The following is a 19,673-nucleotide window of genomic DNA, read 5'->3' on the forward strand; positions in this document are numbered from 1 at the left end:
GCTTTGTCTTACATCACCTGAGTGTTATGATAAAAACACTGGCCTCGAGCCCAGCCAGGGACTTGGGCACTGCATCACTCTTGTTCTAGTCTGAGCAACAGACATCTTGATTGTATTATAAAGGAATTTAAAAAAAGAAAAAATAAAATAGATAAAATAGTGGCTTATATGTTTAAACAGACATACTCTTTTTAGAGCAGAACAATCTTCTGATACACTTTAGGTCTTAAACAACATTTACAAAAAAGACTGCCTAAAAAGGAACAGAATTGTAACAGGAGCAAAAGGTTTCTATTGAGCACCTAAACTAAACTACTCAATAATTTCAAATGAAAAACATTTAGGAGCTCGTTCAGTTCAGAAAAGCAGATTTTATTTCAAACAGCAGCACATACATACAACATTTTCAAAATATAAATATTTGAAAACAAGAGACTGCATTTCATTAACCACCTTGTGGTGGTTTATCAACTGTTGAATTATATTTGGAATCAGGTGGAGTTCCTGCACCATAGCTTTCCTGTAAGTTGGATGCTCTCACGTTTCATTATTGCATGCAAAATAATGGTAACTGCCAGTACCTCATAGAAAAGAACTCACACAGCTTATCTGTTTACTATCATCTGGAGGTTTCAGCTACCTAAGTATTTTAAATACAGAAATGTTATTTTTAACAGGTATGGCAAATAATGAACTTCTGGGAAACACTTAATGCACTTCATAAACAAATTTGACTGGCTGTATACCTCTGAAGGAAGGCTCCTGAACCACAACTAATTCCAAAAGAAGCAACATAGCAGCATTTTGGTAAGAAAAAAAGACAACCTTTTCTAAAACCCTTCCCTTTTATTTAGATGCAGAGCAAAGATTAAAATAATCAAAAATCACTGACATTTCTATATCTTCAAAAACACGATTGCAATTTTTTTTTGTTTTACCACAGCTTAAGAAGTGTCAGAATAGGCTACATATAAATATCCTAAGCCATTCACCATTTATTAATTCACCATTTATTAATTTTCTACATAAATTTGCTTAAAATGCTATTTAAATAGAATATCTTCCTAGGAAAAAAAAAAAAACGTATCATCAGAAGATTCAGCTTGAAGCTAATTTTCAATGCACTAGAAGACAACAGAGCTGCTCAAATCATGGCAAAAACTTTGTTTTCCTATGGTGGGGGGTCTGTTGTGTTTGAAAAACACATGCAAACAGATTAAGAATAAATGGTGATCACTTCACGTCCACTGCCTCGGACTAGGAGAACTCTATCTAGACCTTCTGTCAGAACTTCCAGAAATTCCATGTCTGAAATATCATTTGGTCAAGGAATTTACTCAGAAGAGAAATAAAATACCTGGTAACCTCTCAAAAAGTCTGACATATAATGAAAAAATAAAGTTCAACAATTTCATCAGAGTATTTCTGTGTCACCCTTTACTGTCCTGTTACCTGGTTATTCAAGTGGAAGTTAAGCCTAACTTGGGGCACATTCCTAGTTTTGCCCTACTTATCTACAAAAAAAGACAAGAATAGGAAATTTTAAAATTATTTCAAAGTTAAGGAAATCCTTTATATCAATAAACCACCCCCCAATCAAGATTTTCTATCTTTTGTTTTTTAACTCTCTTTATGTCATTTTCTTATAGGCAGACTTATGCTTACCCTACTTAGTAATGGTTATCCCAACATGTGATGGCAGAATCACAAAAAGAAATTCTCAATTTCAAGAAATATGGAATCAATACAGTGGAGGATACAGTTTTCATCCCCTTTTCTGTTTTTAGGAGGTCCAGGCATATTCAGGAGGACTAGCTGAGCATGCTGTGATTTATTAAGCACTACTCCATTGAGCTTCACAGCAGTGTGCATTCTTCTCACATTTGACTGATTCCTAGCATGCAAAGAAACATTTTAAGTATTGTTATAACAAGTAATTGAATCATACAATATTTATTTGAAATTATAAGTATGTAAAACAAGGTATTTTCATGGATACTGGTATATGTACATATTCAAAATAAATAAAATGCAATCCTTTTGACAAGAATGTTTAACTCTGAAATTCAAGCAGTTCCAAGTAAATTGTCAAAATGCACAAATCTTCCAGTTGTCAATTATCTTTTACTAAGATGAATTCAAAATGGTTTCAATACATATTACAGGTCAGACAAGAACCACTAAGAATCTTGTTTATTGACTTACATAAAAAAGTAACTGGATTTATACAAGAATTTCCAAACAATGAAATTACAGGAATGCAATGGAAAGATCACAATATTTATGTTGTACAGTAAAAGATTTTACTCATGCTCCTTTGGAAACATTACTAAATTCTACCAGCTGGTGAAGAAAATTCAGAAACACCATAGAATTTTGAAAAAATTGATAACTTCTTATGTTGTAACTGTATGGCAGTAAGCAGTGAAATGAAATTGAGCTTATCCCTTTACACTATCAACATTACCTAATATTTTCCTTGTTTCACCTACAAATATAATTGGTTTAGGTCTGTGCACAAGAAGAAAAAACTGACAGGGTTTTTAAAATGTCCTTATTTTAGTATCTTTTTGTATGGTTCAGTGGTTTTTCAGAACAAAAGAACAGTTTCCTTACAGTTCCTGAGAAACAGCTGTGTATAGAGTTAACCAAGGTTGGAAATGAGTAATATGCTACAGTGTGACAAAAATATTCAAACTCTACCTTAGTCCATTTATCTACAAAATCTGCTGCCTAAAAGTAGGGTTTGTATGTTTGGTTTTTTCCCCCAAATAAATAGTTTAAATTAATTTGGCCTGAAATTTTGTGGCCAATGGAAACCAGCCCTATCAATTAAATTGATTCCTCATACTCTGCTACCTCCTATCTTCCCCGCTATAAGAGAATGATATTTCTAAAACTGAGTTTATCAGTCTCTCCCGGGGGATTTTCTATCATGGTGGCCAGCTATTCTAAGAACCAATTGTACAAAAACTATATATGGAACAAAGGAAAGCTTGAAGTTCCATTTTTTGGAAGCAGAATTGCATTTTGAGAAGACTAAAAAGAACTATGAAGAGAGGCAAGATTGTCTAACTGAGAAGCATAAATATTGAAACTGAAACATTGTTAAACTAAAAATAAAAAGCAGGGTGTAACTTTGTGACAGAGTGGGCAAAAATTCAGCACTGAAATAAAGGCTCATGGGTGTGTAAAATGTGAACTGAGGCTAACATCACTTATCCTTCAAGCACTGGTAGAACTGAAATCATACACAGTAGACAAAATAAACTTCCAAAATTTTTATAAGAAGCTCAATTTGTTAAGCAGATAAAATTTAGAAAATTCTGAACTCTGAAAAAAAGCATAGCAGTCAAGTGATATACTATATCAAGAGATATAGTATTCCATTTTTGTGTGCTGTCATACCCAAAGTATGTCTAAACTTATGTTATTTCTACACATGCATGGGTTGGTAGAAGGCAGGCAAGAACTGACTTTTGATGAAACATGAAAGTTCCCTTTGTGAACAAATATTCCCTACTGTCCAAGTAGTTATAGAACAATGGGAGCTTATTTTTCCAGAAAAAAAATCATTTTTAATGTAGTTAATTAAAACACTAAATATTAAGCTGGTGCAGAGAAGTACTGTCAAGCTTTATATTCTTACAGAAACTATAACACAGGTTTTGTGACTTACCTTGAATAGAAAGTTGATCATATTTAAGAGAATATTAAAAAGTCACAATGATATTTTTTCAGTGACGTGCTAAATCGGAGTGTATTAAACAAGGAACAAAAAAATACATGCATTGCAAATTACAATTTAGAAGCATGCACAAAATGTACAAGATCACAAGTACCAGAGAACCCAGCCTATGTTGTTTAGGTGAAGTGAAATTTAGACTTACAGATTTTCCCATTCTCTATGTGAAAGGGAAGCAAATGCATTGAAAAAAAAATTATGCCATCAGGTAAAGTCAACAATGTTATTATTATTATTATTATTATTATTATTATTATTATTATTATTATTATTATTATTATTATTATTATTATTATTATTATTATTATTATTATTGCCATTTAAAAGTCAACAATATTAATATACTGTACAGGCACACCGAGTTTGAACTGTAATTTCTGACCAACTATATATAGTAATCTTAAAATAATAATATCTGAAATCAGTGTTTTGCACAATTCTAAAGTAGTAATAGGAAATGTTTCAAAGATATAAATTTTAAAAACCCCTAATAATTAGAGTATAATGCTGCCTAGGACAATGCTTTAGAGAGCATGAGCACAATAATTTTTGGAATGTGCAGAAGGCAAGCTGTTTCTAAAGAGCTCAAAGCAAATCCAAGACTCAGGACTTAGGACTTTAAGGTATTAATTTTAAATACGCTGTCTAACTGCATTGCCTACAAGTCGTAGATTTAAGATGTGTTTCATTTAGATATTAAGATTTCCCTTGACATCCACAGTTTTGGTTTGGTCATGTGCAGAATATAATTTAAGCTATGTTTCTAAGTGCAGTTTTCTTGCAGAACTAAGAAAAGATGCATGTGCGGAAACAAACAAGCTGATTTCCCTCTGTCATTGTTTTTGTGTGTACTACATTGGTTTGACACAGGGAGTAGCTCTTATCTATTTAAGAAAAAGACATAAAAGAATATTTAAACAGGAAATACTTAATATAGCAATACACTTATATTTACAAAAGTTTTCTATTTCTTTAATTTACAGGATGAGGGCTGAATGTCCATTAAAACAAACAAACAAACAAACAAACAAACAAACAAACAAACCCATCCCACTCCCATCTCTTCCCAAGAAAACACCCCCCATGCCCAAAATCATGCACCTAAAATCAAAAACACAAGCTAAATGTCTTGAAAGGCTATCTGCCTCTTTGGAATTCCCTCTAATACCAAACAAAATAAAAATACAGGGACATATACACTAATTTTTCACCCACAGGAAGAAATAAAAAGTTATAATTAAGCTTTTTAACACATATGCTTTCTGGTACAATCCAGAAGTTGAGTTAACAGCTTAAAGGCTGTCATATTTAAACTTCACTCACAACATTCTTGAGAATGACTCTTTACAGTCATTCCGCCCAAGTCTATGTTATTTTTATAAGGATGCCATTTAAGTTCATGGAAAGCTCATTTTTGTATCCAATTTTAAATAAAGCAGAATCTCTTAAAAAGCAAAACCCAGATACAACAACAAACTAGAAGCACCCCCCCCCCCCCCAGTAAAATACACATAATGAAATAAAAAGCTTCAAATACCATATGCATACTCACGGCTTCATGTTGAAAATATCTTTAAAGCCAGACACATTGGAATCCTTGTTTTTATGCTTTTCTGCTACAAACTTTTCTTTAGTCCAGGTCATTTGCACTTTCTCTGGCACAGCAACAGCTACACTTGCTTCAACTGCTGGAGCAGACCGTGGGGCAGTGTTTTTATCATGGATCAGCTGAGCCTGGCCACAAAACAAATAATTGCCCCAAAATTCAGCCAAAATCAGCATTTGTAAATTACATGTTATTACAGTTTTGAAAAGGAGTTTCACAGCGGTAGAACCAAAGAAGCTGAAGAAAAAGGCACCTTTACTTTGTGAACAAATATGAGACTATTGTGACTTCAGCATGAAGTGAAATTGCTTGTAAAAATGTTCATATTTTATTTATATTTGCACGACTATATCTTATGTGGAATGTTACTTTTGTAATGAACTAAAGTGAGGTTGAATTCCACCAGAGAGTACTTTATTAACATCAAGGTGTTTTGCCAATGAAAAACTTTAAAGCCAGTATTATAATTGTTCACAAGTTACATTGTTTTCTCAGATACTGTTGAAAACGTTGTCCATTTCACATGCCTTTAGCTGAACTACAACTATGAATCTCTGATGCCAGTATGGGACTGGCTGATTTGAAGTCTAGTTATAAATTTAGATGATTTATGCCTACAAGAGCATTTTACATAACAAATCTAACCAATCTAGCCATGAAGGGGTCTTCTCTTCCCTTTTAACAGTAAAAACTCTAATCAATTTCAAGAACAAAAAAAGCACATATGCATGTGGGAAGAATATTGTGTTTTCTATTTTCCACTCTCCTTGCTTCTTTGGAGGAAAAGAAGATTAAATATCTAAAACATTATTTACTTACTTCCCTCATAATACTTTGTCCATAGGCTTCTCTGTTTCCATCAAATACAACACAAATACAGTACCTTAGACTCTAAAAATTATAAGTGAATTGGTAATTGGGGACAGGATTCTTTTTGTGCTTTGAAATTTTCTATTTTGGACGTGGTATTTATCCTGTGATTGTTTGTTTGTTTGCTTTTTGTTTAAGATATTTAACAGTTCTGAAAGCTATTCAGAGACTTGTTAAATCATCATTAAAACAGGAGTTGAAGCTCCTGTTCCATTTGGGAATCTAATTATTCACATGTTAGACATAGTCATGGTTCTTCCACATACCTGGTAATTAAGAATTTCATGCAGGTCAATAAAAACCATAAATAAAATCCAAGGAGATGAGAATTTTACTTTCATTCTCAGAGAAGCAATTCCTCTAGTGGTTCACAAACTATAATTGCAGGTGGTTTTAAATGCCTTTGAGCTTCAGTATATTCCCTAAATTATTTCCTATCCCTATCCTTCAGGATTCCCAAATTCTGGAGTTCAGTTGTGAGGTTCACATAAATATCTCTTAGTATGATGGTCTTCCTACATTCACAGATGATTAAATGATGAGTCAAGACCACAAATCAGAAGTTACTGTGAATACAGTTTTATCATGAGAATCAAAAAAGCTAACAAATACATGCCAATATTGTAAATACCATGCAGCAGTATCCAATGTACTAAAATTTCAAAGGAACAACTGTAAGATGAGTTCAGTACAACTATGCTTCAATGGAAGAAAATTTGCCATTTTTAGAAAGACCATGAGACCAAGAGAAATTCTGGACCTATAATACATGTTTATAAAAATGCAAACACAACAAAAGCACATTCTTGTTAGTGCTATTTTGGTACTAAATTCAATTAGTGAAACACAACAGCTTGTTCTCTCACTCCATGATGAAAGGGAAATACAAAGTTATACAGCACTTCTACAAACTAGGCTACACATTTTACACATGAGCAACACTTCAAGTGCACACCAAACTCATTGATTACACCATTTAATTTCCTTTCAATGTCACCCCACAGAACACAGTAATGACATATATGGGTTAATAATAGCTTGCAAATAAAAATGGCTTGCGTTCCTTAAAAGATGTAGTATATCAGTACAGTCTCCGAGAATCTTCAGTACTTCAATAGAGGAACTATAAAGGAAGTCAATGAAAGCACTAAATATGTTTATTAATGTAATACCCTGCTTCTGGCTCTTAAGAAAACAGGCAGTCACAGAAATGTGTTTCTTTTATGGAAAATAAGTGTGAGAAAGAGAATATAGCTCCTGTCAGAGAAGCATCATCTAAAGACAAGAAATACAAGGTAACATAATTAATTTAGAGAAAATTGTAGTTAATGTGTAGTTCAATTTGCAATAGTGGTACTTGAAGTCTTGCAATGGAAAATATGTCTAGTCATAGCCAGCACTATGTCGAGCTACCTCTTCCTCTTGATAATCATTAGTCAGCAGCGCCTGAGCATCTTGGACAATGGACAATGGACTGGAGTAGCTATTTCTTCTAATTGAGCCTCGAGACTCATCTGTGATGCTCTGAATCTGGGACAAAAAGGTTACCAATGACAAAAAAAAAGTCTACAGAAAAAAACAGATATCATATTATTCTTCATTTTAATAGATGAAATGTGGTATCAGCTCAAAAGGCTCTTTTTCACAAAATTCACAGAATGACTAGGTTGGAAGAGACCTCAACTAAACCATGGCATCAAGTGCCATATCCAGCCTTTTTTTAAACACATCCAGGGATGGTGACTCCACCACCTATGAGGGCAGACCATTCCAGAACTTTATCACTCTTCCCATGAAAAACTTTTTCCTAATATCTAACCTCTATTTCCCTTAATGCAGCTTGAGACTGTGTCCTCTTGTTCTGTCCACCAGTGTCCACCAGTTGCTGCCTGGTGAAAGTTACCAACCCCCGCCTGACTACAACCACCTTTCAGGAAGTTGAGAGTGGTAAGGTTACCTCTGAGTCTCCTTTTCTCCAGGCTAAACAACTCCAGCTCCCTCAGTTGTTCCTCATAGGGCTTGTGTTCCAAGCCCCTCACCAGCCTCGTTGCCCTCCTCTGGATGCGCTCAAGCATCTCAATGTTCTTCCTTAACTGAGGGCCCAGAACTGGGCATAGTACTCAAGATGTGGCTTCACTAGTGCCAAGTACAGGGGAAAAATGACCTCCCTGGTCCTGCTGGCCACACTATTCCTGATACAGGCCAGGATGCTGCTGGCCTTCTTGGCCACCAGGGCATACTGCTGGCTCATGTTCAGCCGGCTGTTGACCAGTACCCCAAAGTCCCTTTTCACCTGGGCACTGTCTAGCCACACCATCCCCAGCCTACAAGATGGCAGGGAGTTATTAACAGGGGCCAAAATGCAGGACTCAGCACTTGGATTTAATAAACTTCATCCTATTGGACTTTGCCCATCCATTCAACCATCCCAAGTCTCTGCAGAGCCCTCCTACCTTCCAACAGACCAACACATGATCCTAGCTTAGTGTCGTCCGCAAATTTACCAATGGAAGACTCAATCTCCTCATCCGTGTCATCAATAAAGATATTGAACAGAACTGGTCCCAGCACAGACCCTCAAGGGGCACCACTAGTGACTGGTCACCAGTTGGATGCAGCACCATTCACCACCCCTCTGGGCCCAGCCATCCAGCCATCCATGCGTAACCCAGCAAAGAGTGCTCCTGTCCAAGCTGTGGGCTGCCAGCTTTTCCGGGAATATGCTGTGGGAGACAGTGTCAAAGGCCTTGCTGAAATCCAGCTACACAACATCAACAGCCTTTCCTGCATCCACCAGGTGGGTCACTTGATCATAAAAGGAGATCAGGTTGGTCAAACTGACCTACCCCTCCTAAACCCATGCTGGCTGGGTCTGATACCCTGGCCATGCTGTAAGTTCAGTGTGATGAGACTCAGTATAAACTGTTCTATAACCTTGCCGGGTACTGAGGTCAGGCTAACCAGCCTATAATTAACAGGCTCCTCCTTTCCACCCTTTTAATGAATGGGAGTCACACTGGCCAGCTTCCAGTAATCTGGAATCTTGCCAGTGAGCCAGGACTGCTGGTAAATGATGGAGAGTGGCTTTGCAAGCTCATCTGCCAGCTCCCTCATCACCCTAGGATGGATCCCATCTGGTCCCATGGATTTATGAATATCCAAGTGTCTCAGAAGTTCTCTGATTGCCTCCTCCTGGATAACATTTTTAAATCTTTAGCAGTTAGTTATGAAGTCCCTTTACAGACATTTGTGAAAACAGGAAGCCAATTGAGTCCTTCCATCTCTATGGGAAGCTCAAATATTCACTTGTTTTTGAGGGCCACATCCTTTCATATATGTATATATTCAGGTGAAATTTTTCACTCAATTACAGTCAAAAGCATGAAAAAACTAAAAGCATATGAGAAAGCTGCTTTTCAACTGTAAAAACCTAAAAACCTAAAAATCCAATTATTCACAAACAGTGAAACAGTAATCAGTCAAGGGGTCAGCTGGAAATGTATTTAGGATAATTCAATACTGTAGATGAGTTGAGGGGTGAGCTGGGTATATATCTGGAATAGTAGAAGACTGCATATTTTAGTTAAGATTTTAAAATTAGTTAAGAAGCTAAGTTAGTAATATAGGTGGCAAGAATCGAGTACCTTAGTTAAAAAGTAGCAAATACATTAGGAAAGAGAAGCTAGGAGTGACAGGGATAGATGTAGCATTTGTGAAGGAGCAGAGACCATAGAAATACCTTGCCTTAAGAATAATCAAATAGTTAGGAAAGGCTTGGACCATGACCAGCAGATCAAAACAGAGAGCAGGAATCTGCAACTCCTTGCACATGTATTTGGAAATGATTCCACATGTGTCCAGTGTGCTGCAATAAATACCCTTCTTTTCAACTTTAATTAGTTGAATAGTCATCTGTCCGTGCATCACTCACCTGCATGCACCCAAATTTCTGCCAATCTTACCTAACAGCACAACCCAAGACAATTTGTTGGTGCAAAGTATTATTACCTTCTCACAGGTCCAATTAACACTGCTTTGCCCAAGAGTCCTTAGTGAGAATTAACCAGAGAAAGAAGCCAACAACCACCAAAAATGGAAGCAAGAAAGGGAATGAGGCTCTACATTTTCCTTCCCCTTTGTAGCACTATTGACTAAGTCAAATAAATAGATATTTACCAGTTATACCTAAGTTGCCTATGTTATGCTTTGCAGGCACTTATTATATTTATATCCAAATAGAAACAAATTGAGCAAGTTTTCAAAAAAAGTAAACAAAAATCTGATGAGTGCTCAATCCCCAGTTCTACAAGAAAACCCAGAGGCAAGATCAAATCAATTCTGTTTTTAAAAAGTGACAGGAGAAGGGAGGATGAGGGTGATTGCTCAGGGGTAAAAGCATGCTTATGACTAAAACAGCAAATAAACACTGTACAAAACCATAGTCTCCACTTCGGGAAGGTCTGAGCCTCATTTGAAGGCATGCAAGCACAAAAGTGAGGTTAAAGTACTAATCTTGGTGGTAACAGGAAACCAACCTACACTCACTTTTCAAAACTGGAATATCAGGTTATATTTGAAGGCCTGGAGACAGATATTTAAATGAAAAGCAATGCTAATTTGAACTAGTGATACTAATAAAAGAAATGTTTTGGACATCAGCAAAAAATTGAAAAGAATGGCTCAGCTAATTAAAAAAAAAATGATTAGGGTAAGAATGGGCCAGGCACTCTGAGTGCATATACTAATCTTGTAGCTCCAGAAGAAGTGAAGACATAAATAAACTGTTGTGGTTCAAATTTATTTTATTGATTCCTTGTTAAGTGGTTCATTCTGTTGTACCCCCATGTTCTCCCCAAGCTGGTTTACCCCTGGTTTTACCCTCCCTCAAAGCTGTCCCTCGTGCCATTCCCTGCCCCTTGTTCCAGCTCTTTCCCTGCCTGTCAAGGCATCCCAGCCCTTGATTCCCAAACCTTCTCTGCCACTTAAACCTCGGGCCAATCCCTGTCTGCAACACCCCTTTGGAATTCCCCTACTACTGGAAGCCCCATTGGCCCATGTGACCCATCCTCTCCACCCTCCTACCCCAGTTGGCCCCAGACACTTGATGTAATCCCCTCATTCCTCCCCTGAGTATTCCCTATTGGTTAGCTGTTTGTATCCACCTCCTGACTTGCATCTGAACAAAACCCCTTGCACAATAGAAGTGGAGGCTTTTTGTCCTGCTCTTTTCATCTGGAATAAACTGTTCCTTGTGGAGCCTTCTCCTTTCTCCTCTGCCTGGTCCCTGTCATGGCTTGTGTCTGGCATCTTAGAGCAAGTGGCTCTAAAGGTTCTGCCTCTGGTAAATCTCCATACCGAGGCAGTTCCCCACTCCTGGCGTTGCACCGGAGTTCTAAGAGTTAGCCTGGGTTCTGGCGGTCACTTCAATAAATCAAATTTTCTTATGAAAATACAAAATAACAAGGTAGATTTAGATATTCTAATCAGAAACAATCAATGGATATGACTTTTATTTTTGGACAAGGCAGTAAGTATAGAGGTTCCTGGAATTACCAAGGGTTTTACTTCAGACCCTGAAATAAATTCAGTGGTGTTTTGAATGTTCAGATTTTACCCTGCCTGATAAGAAGGAAGAAACTGATGCTATAATGGTGATAGTAAAGTTCAGATAAAAGTGAGTAATAAAGAAAATTATATGGAGGGAATAGAAAGAAATAAAAACTTCCAAACAAACAATATTCTGAAGTATAGTTCAGATTCCCACCAGCTCAGAGCTGAGAAGAAATTCTTTCATCTCTCTGCAATTTATGTGCTATAGACTACAGAGCAATAGCTTCCACTAATCATGTGGAAGTTAAATCCTTCAAAATCTACAACAGATAAACTACTCAAACTCCACTGGAAAAATACTACTGTTTAGAAAAGAAACAATAAGGCTGAATAAGTTGTACAGAAAAGTTTGGGTTTTTTACTGGAAGGATGTTAGGCAGGCTCAAATTGAAAGAAAACTACCATGACATGGATAAGAAAGATGTTTTACAGCAATAAACTGTAACAATAGCAGGCATCTTTAGGAACCTTTAAAAAATCATGTGAGATGGAAAAATTAATAGAGAGAAGAGGACAAATAAAAGGAAAAAACCATAAAAACCCCAAACTGCTCGGACTTGTATGATTAACACCACAAAAGACAAGCCATAAGAAAAAAAATCTAGCTGTTATACAATTGAGCAATTAAAGACAGTAGAGTTCTCGTTTGCTATGGGATGGAAATCATTTATGTGATGGCAAAGCCAGAGCATTCACTATCTTCTACATCACTAAAAAGTCTTGATAATACTGAAGAGTTAGCAGAATAGATGAGGGGGTAGAAGCACAAACCAAAAGGAAATGACTTGTAAGTTACAAATATTCATAAAATTACAGCTGAATGAAGCTTGTTGGTACAATATACAAAATAGTAAGGATAGGGGAGCAACAAAACCAGCATTTCCATCTTCATATTAGAGGATTATAGTTTGTTGGGCTAATTTTGGTTCCAAAAAATAAAAGGAGTTAATTCATAAAACATGCAAACTAATGCAGAAACTAAAACATAGTGCGATTTGAACAAATGTCTATTATATTGTGTAATATGGTGTATTTGTAAGTCATATGATGAGTGGCTGAAGGAGGTAGGGTTCTCTAGAATGGAGAAAAGGAGGCTCAGGAAGGACTCTCTCACTCTATTCAACTACATGGAAGACAGTTGTAGTGAGGTGGGGATTGGTCTCTTTTCCCCAGTAACAAGTGACAAGAGGAAATAGCCTTAAGTAGTACCAGAGGACGTTTAGATTGGACATTAGGAAAAATTTCTTCATGGATAGGATTATCAAGCGTTTGAATGGGCTGTCCAGGGAGGTGGCTGAAGTTGAGTCCCTGGAGGTATTTAAACAAGAGGGACATGGTTTAGTTGTGGATTTGGCAGCGTTAGGTTAGTGGTCAGACTTGACGTAAAGGTCTTTTTCAATGTAAATGATTGTATGATCCTAAAACCAAATCACAATCAAAGATAATCAGTCCAGTTGCATAATCATGAATCTTAGCTACTGATGTCAAGTTTGGAAAGGCTTTTAATGTATTCCACACTGATGCTCAAATGTTTTGCTAATCAACACTTGCACTCAACAAAAACAGGAAAACTCTTAAAATCTGTTTAAATAATTTTTTCCCCCCACATAACTTTAATCTTGCAAGTAAAACTGGTTGTAGAGAAATGTAGTTATGAAAGTTTTTGACTAGCTAGAAACTGATTAGAAGCTACAGCCATTAGATCATACTTTGAGATTTTTCACAGAACATCCTGTCAAGTTGAAGATCCTACCTCCCTTTCTCTTTCATTCTTTGATAGCTGCATCTGTTTTAGCATCTGAGATCGCTGTTCCATCATAAGTGTCTTCTCATATGTGAACGCAGAAATATCGTTTTCAAACTGCAAAAGAAATTGGAATTAGTAACACCAGAAGAAAAGTACTTCTTACAAGGACAACATTTAGATAGTGTATCTCTCATACCTGTATTCATTTGGTGGATGTATTCATTAGAGTAATCCTAAGCATATAATTGATCAATCACTTCTGTCCTCATTCTTAAAGCTTACTCTTCAAACAGCAATTTCATACAGTGAACTATCCTACTGTAACAATATTATTGTGATTTTATCTAAATTTTAGGTACTTGGAACAGACTTTCCACTAACTATTCTGTTCCAACTAGGCTGCAGAAATGAGAGTTGAAAGCACTTACTTAAACTGGGTATGCATTGCTGCCACCTGAGCATGTGTGGACACTTGTTTCTTTAAAAACTGTAACTAACTGTTAGGCACAAATAACACATTATGCTTTGATCAGAGAGAAATGTTCATAAACAAAGCCATTTCTTGCCATAGCAAGAAATTCTGGCATACATTGTCATATTGGCTGAAAACTAAAATACAAGATAAAAATCTATACCAGTCACCTGTATTGTCACTGACTTGTAACATATCTCTTATCCTCTGGAAGATTCTCAGAATTAAATATTACCCACAGAAGAAAAGAATAAATTGTATTTCTGTAGTTGTTTAATCCCAGCCAGCAACCAAGGCCCATGCAGACTCTAACTCCCCCACAAGTGGATTTGGGAGAGAATCAGAAGGATAAAAGCTAGAGAACTCATGGGTTGAAATAAAGACTGTTAATTAGGAAAAGCAAAAATTGTGCATTCAAGCAAGAAAAACAAGGAATTAATTCACTGCCTCCCATGGGCAGGTCTCCATCATGCATAATAGTTACCTGAGAAGACAAACAGCATCGCTCCCAACATTCCCCCCTTCTTCCCTCTTCTCCCCAACTTATATCCTGAGCATGATATCATATGGTCTGGAATAGCCCTTTGGTCAGTTTGGGACCTGTCCCAACTGTGTCTCCTCCCAAACTCCCCCAACTTCCTTGCTGGCCTGGCAGTACAAAAACCAGAAAAGATCTTGGTTCTGTGCAAGCTCTGCTTCACAATAACAACAACATCCCAATATTATCAATCCTGTGCTCAGCACATACCCAAAACACAGCCCCATACCAGCCACCATGAAGAAAATTAATTCTACCCCAGTTTAAACAAGCACAACTTTCTATATTGCCCTCTTCTCAAAATTCAACCAAGGCTGAGCTATTTCATGACACTCTATGTTCTTTCAACTGTACATGCCACAGCATTTGAGACTTTCATATTTAGTACTCTAAGCAAAGAACACTCAATTTTTTCACAAGTAGTTTTTTTCCTAAGTAATTAAAACAATTCTTAAAATAGTTTTATGATTAATTAGCATGATTTTTTAATAAGTTCTGGTGATTCTATAAATGAGTGGTAAGAAGTTAGAAGTTTTCAACCAGTTTACTCATTTTCATCTCACTTCAGAATGAGTAAAAGTTTTGGTTGGTTTTTTTTTTTCCTACGAGTCTTACTTTGAACATTATGCTAGTCGCCTTTTAGTGCTGGAAATTACATATTTAGTTTCCAAAAAAAGTGGGCCAAGACAGACATAGCTTTTGTCCTTTCGCCTAAACAGTTTATGACCCATATTTTAAAAAGGAAAAAAGTTACCAAATTCATTTTGTTACTACCTTGACTTGTGAAACTGTAGGTCCTGCTTTCAGTACTGGCTGAGGTTGGAGATGCCAAGAACAACTCTCATTTGAGCCTAGGGATTCCTTATTCTAGAGAGGTATTCTTAACAGCAGTTGGGGACATAGACAAGTCCATCCTGTCTCATACCATATGTCCTAGCTTATTAGATTAAGCACATTTAGCCTTCCATTTCACTGCTTGCTAAAAATTCAAGCTTTTCCTTCTGAATGAACCAGCTGTGTGGACTAGTAGTCATAAATAAAGTAAGAATTAACACATAAAATATCTCAAAGTCTACTTGAAAAACCCATTAAACTCACCACCACATACAGCAGTATTGTAACATGGTAAGATAATGATGCTTAACTTCTTGGTTTTCATGGGACTACAATTTTTTAATTTCTATATTGGCGCTAATAGCTCTTTATTTGAAAAAAGCTAAACCTGTTTTCCCAAGTTCAGTCCCAGTTGCACCCTAAAAATATATAATTACAAACCATTTCAACAACTTCCACTTGAGCATTTAGTCTAAGGTGGTATAAGAACATCTGAAGATCCTTCTTCATTTGAATGCTATTATCATCCATTTGAGCAACGGTGAAGATACGCATTTTACATTTTCTCCAAACCTACCAAAAAGATACATAAATAACAGTTTGTAACACTGTGATTGCTATTACTATGCATAATTTGAACAAGGTGAAGGAGTATTTAATTAGACATGCTTAGAACCATTTAGTGCTAGAAAATTAAATCCCAGCCATTTTCTGTTGTCCTTGCCTTGTGCTGTCGAAGGAGGAAAGGCAGCAACATCAGCATACCACCATCATGAACAATCCACCACACATCTATATTTCCTTCAGTAAAACGTTCTTGATTTGTTGGAAATAAGTCAATGTTTTTAGCCACCAAAAGTGCTTGTTGAGCTGAAGTTGTTTCTCGTACAGTATCTGTAAGGGAAAACAAGACATTTAATCAAGGACTCCTAGCTTTCATACACAAATTTTGCTTTTGTTTTAAATGCAAAAGATTAAACCCTCCCAGATTCTGCTGAGGCAAAAGAGGAATATTCCAGGTGTCTTGGCGAAAGAGGAATATCCTGGGTGTCTTGGTTGCAGCTGGGACAAGGCTAATTGTTGCAATAGCAAAGAGGGGTGTGGCTAGGACCCAGAGGTTACTCTACACTACTTAATGTCGTTGCTGAAAGCGGGGGGGAGTATCTTCCAAAGAGAAGGGGTTCCTTCTGGTCCAATAAGCATGGTGCTGATTCTGAGCTGGAGGGAGTGGTTGGGTGGCACAACCTCTAAGACAGAGGGAGAGGTTGAGCTGCGATCAGATGGAGCTTCATGGTGAGCATTTTTGCATATGCATCATTCTCTCTTTTTGTTATTAACATTGTTGCTGTTTCCAATAAATGGTTCTCAACCTGTGATCTTTACCTTTTGTGCCTCTAATTTTCCTCTCAAACCAGGCTCAGGGGAAAAGGAAAAGTGAGTGAGCAGCAGCATGATTTGGAGTGCGTCAGTGAGAACACTAAATTAGGGAGTATGACTCCTAAGCCACAACAATCTTGATTTGGTGTCTGAGGTGAGGTACAATGGGTTGAGATAACAACAGACTGCCCAGAGCAGGTCGGAAACAAATTTGATCTAGGCATTTTTTGGTTTAGGTATGGAGCCACTGGTCGCAATGTTGCTTGGTCTGTTCAAGTGGGAGTGGTACCTAATCCTGTATATATTCCTGTATGTGCTCCTCATTATATTTTTCAGAGTAGGAAGAGGGATCGGTATTTCTTTGCTGATATACTGAGGGATGTCAGTTTATGACATGGTAACATCAAAGACAATGACAATCATTTGGGATATATATTGACTGTTGCTCTCCTACTCTTACCTCAGGTACTACCTTTGCATATTTACTAACCATACATACTCTGCGGCAGGAATGGGAGAGGATAATTTTCCCCAGCTTTTCATCCCCTTTTCCTGGCCTTTTGTACCTCCTTAAGCCTGTTATATTCAGAGAATTCTGAATTCCATTTGGATGTTAAGGAAATCATATTCTTTGTGCTAAGTCTGTCAGGTCTCCTCAGTCTACACTATGTTTAGAGTGACAGAGTTTTCTTAGGAGTTTGCTCAGACATCTGTCCGAAGGGTGTATAATCATGAGTATCAAGGCAAGTGGGAGAAAATGCGCCAGATTTTGAAGGATTATTCTGCTCCAGTGGTTTGGAACTTCATTCCTGAACAACTACAGGACCATGGTAAAGTAACAGAATACTTGACAGAAGAATGCTGTGGCAATTCCAGAGAGGTGTGAAGTTTTGCAACATGCTGGGCCTTGGCTACTATTTATTGGACACTCCACAATACTAGACAGCAGTCTCAGGGGGAAGAGGAGAAAAGCAGACTGACAGGCACTGTGGCCACTCAAACTGCAGCTGAACCAGAGGAACAACCTGTGCCAGTAGCAGTCACTCCTTTATAGAAAAAAAATCAAAGCCAAAAGTAGTTCACTTAGTGAAGGATGAAAAGGAAGGAGAGATCTCACAACACGAGGAACAGACAGGGCCAGAGATAATCACTCAACCCCTATCTCCAGGTGAGCTGTGAGATGTGCAAAAAAAATTTCAGCCACCAGTCGGGTGAGCCCCTATTGACTTAGCTGCTCTGATGCTGGGATATTGCTGCCTGTAATATGAAACTAGATGGTAGTGAAGAGATCCCTGACCTCGGATGTCAGCATTGGCAAGGGGATTGGGAAGAAAACAGAAACTCTTAGCCTCTGGAGTCAAGTCCTGCCAAGCATGAAGGAAAGGTATTTTCTCAAGGATGACCTAGTACTGCACCCATGCAGGTGGAACACCATGGAGAAAGGTAACCAGTACATGAGAGAATTAGCTGTGCTGAAGGTAATCTATGGGGATTCAAATAACAAACAGTCCTCTGTAGATCCAGATGAGGTCCATTGTACACAATCCACATGGGAGAAATTTGTACAGCGTGTGCCATCATTGTGTGCCAACTCATTGGGACTGATATCAATGAAAGGAGAACAAACAATGCTTCAGACATATATCTGATTACAACAATATGAAGATCATCTTTTTCCCTCCCTAATGACCTATGCCTTGGCAGTCCAAGACTGCAGGCAGATCAAGCTCAAGCAAGTTAGAAAGGAGCTATCCCATGCTCTGCCAGCATGCAACAGAGTTGCTGCTATAAGAAAGCAAGGTTGCACTGGAAAAGGGTGAAGCTCCAGAACACTTGGAATACATTGATTACATCATCTTGTGGTGCAACACAGCAGACGTTTTTGAGAAAGGGGAGAAGATAACCCAAATCATCTTGGAGGCCAGTTTTGCCGTAAAGTAAAGTAAGATCAAGGGACCTGCCCGGAAAACTCAGATTTTAGGAATAAAATGGCAACATGGACATCATCAGATTGCCATGGATGGGGTCAACAAAACAGCAGCTACATTCTCACCAACCAGCAGGAAGGAAGCACAGGCTTTCCTAGGCAGTGTGGGTTTTTGGAAGATGCATATTCCAGAACACAGTCAAATCATAAGTTCTCTCTATTATATGATTCAGAAGAAGAATGATTTTAAGTGCAGTCCTGAACAACAAAAGGCTTTTGAACAAATGAAACAAAAGACTGTTCATGCAGTAGCCCTTGGCAAGTCAGGACAGGACAAGATGTGAAAAATGTGCTCTATGCTGCAGCTGGGAAGATTATTTCTTCCTGGAGTTTCTGGCAAAAACCCCCAGTACCTGGGGAGACTCAACAATGATTCCTAGGGTTCAGGAATCTAGCATGCAAAGGACCTGATGCCTGTTACACCCCTACTGAAAAAGGGCTACTGGCATTACAACTGCATATTATAAAGAGGTTCAAGCATCTTCAGAAGTGATTAGCACCAAAGCACAGCTCCTCCTGGCATTCGACTGCCAGTGCTGGGCTGAATGTTCAAAGGAAAAATCTCTTCCACACATCATGCCACTGATGTTATGTGGAGTAAATGGGTCATGCTGATCACACAGTGAGCTTGAACAGGAAACCCCAATTACACAGGCATCTTAGAAGTCATGACAAGCCAAATCAAAAGTAAAAATTTTGTACTGAAATCAGAGGAGGAAAAGGTGATACATGCTGAGGAGGCCCCACCATATAATCAGCTACCTGAAAAAGAAAAGTGTTATGCTGTTTTTACTGATAGTTCCTCTCATATTGTAGGGATGCATGGAAAATGGAAGGCTGCTGTATGGACTCCTGTGTGGTGAGTCACAGAAGCTATTGAGGGACAA

The 19,673-nt window shown here is 37.6% G+C and overlaps 1 protein-coding gene across 3 annotated transcripts in view; it reads right to left on the reverse strand.

The window, feature by feature from the left end:
* Nucleotides 1-351: 351 nt before the first annotated feature.
* Nucleotides 352-19,673, reverse strand: part of SLC12A7 (solute carrier family 12 member 7) — a 79,593-nt gene continuing 60,271 nt past the window's right edge. For 2 of the 3 annotated variants that reach the window (XM_066557472.1, XM_066557491.1), the window contains exons 19-25: nt 16,147-16,316; nt 15,864-15,995; nt 13,585-13,692; nt 7,635-7,751; nt 5,298-5,479; nt 1,761-1,894; nt 352-1,308 (exon numbers count right to left, since the gene is read on the reverse strand). In XM_066557472.1, the coding sequence (XP_066413569.1) occupies nt 1,217-1,308; nt 1,761-1,894; nt 5,298-5,479; nt 7,635-7,751; nt 13,585-13,692; nt 15,864-15,995; nt 16,147-16,316 (935 nt within the window). In that variant the 3' untranslated portion in view covers nt 352-1,216. The remainder of the gene's footprint in view (nt 1,309-1,760; nt 1,895-5,297; nt 5,480-7,634; nt 7,752-13,584; nt 13,693-15,863; nt 15,996-16,146; nt 16,317-19,673) is intronic. The other variant, XM_066557481.1, reaches the window with a different exon arrangement.

This window comes from Molothrus aeneus, chromosome 1, assembly GCF_037042795.1.
Source record: "Molothrus aeneus isolate 106 chromosome 1, BPBGC_Maene_1.0, whole genome shotgun sequence".
NCBI classification, from domain to species: Eukaryota; Metazoa; Chordata; class Aves; order Passeriformes; family Icteridae; genus Molothrus; species Molothrus aeneus.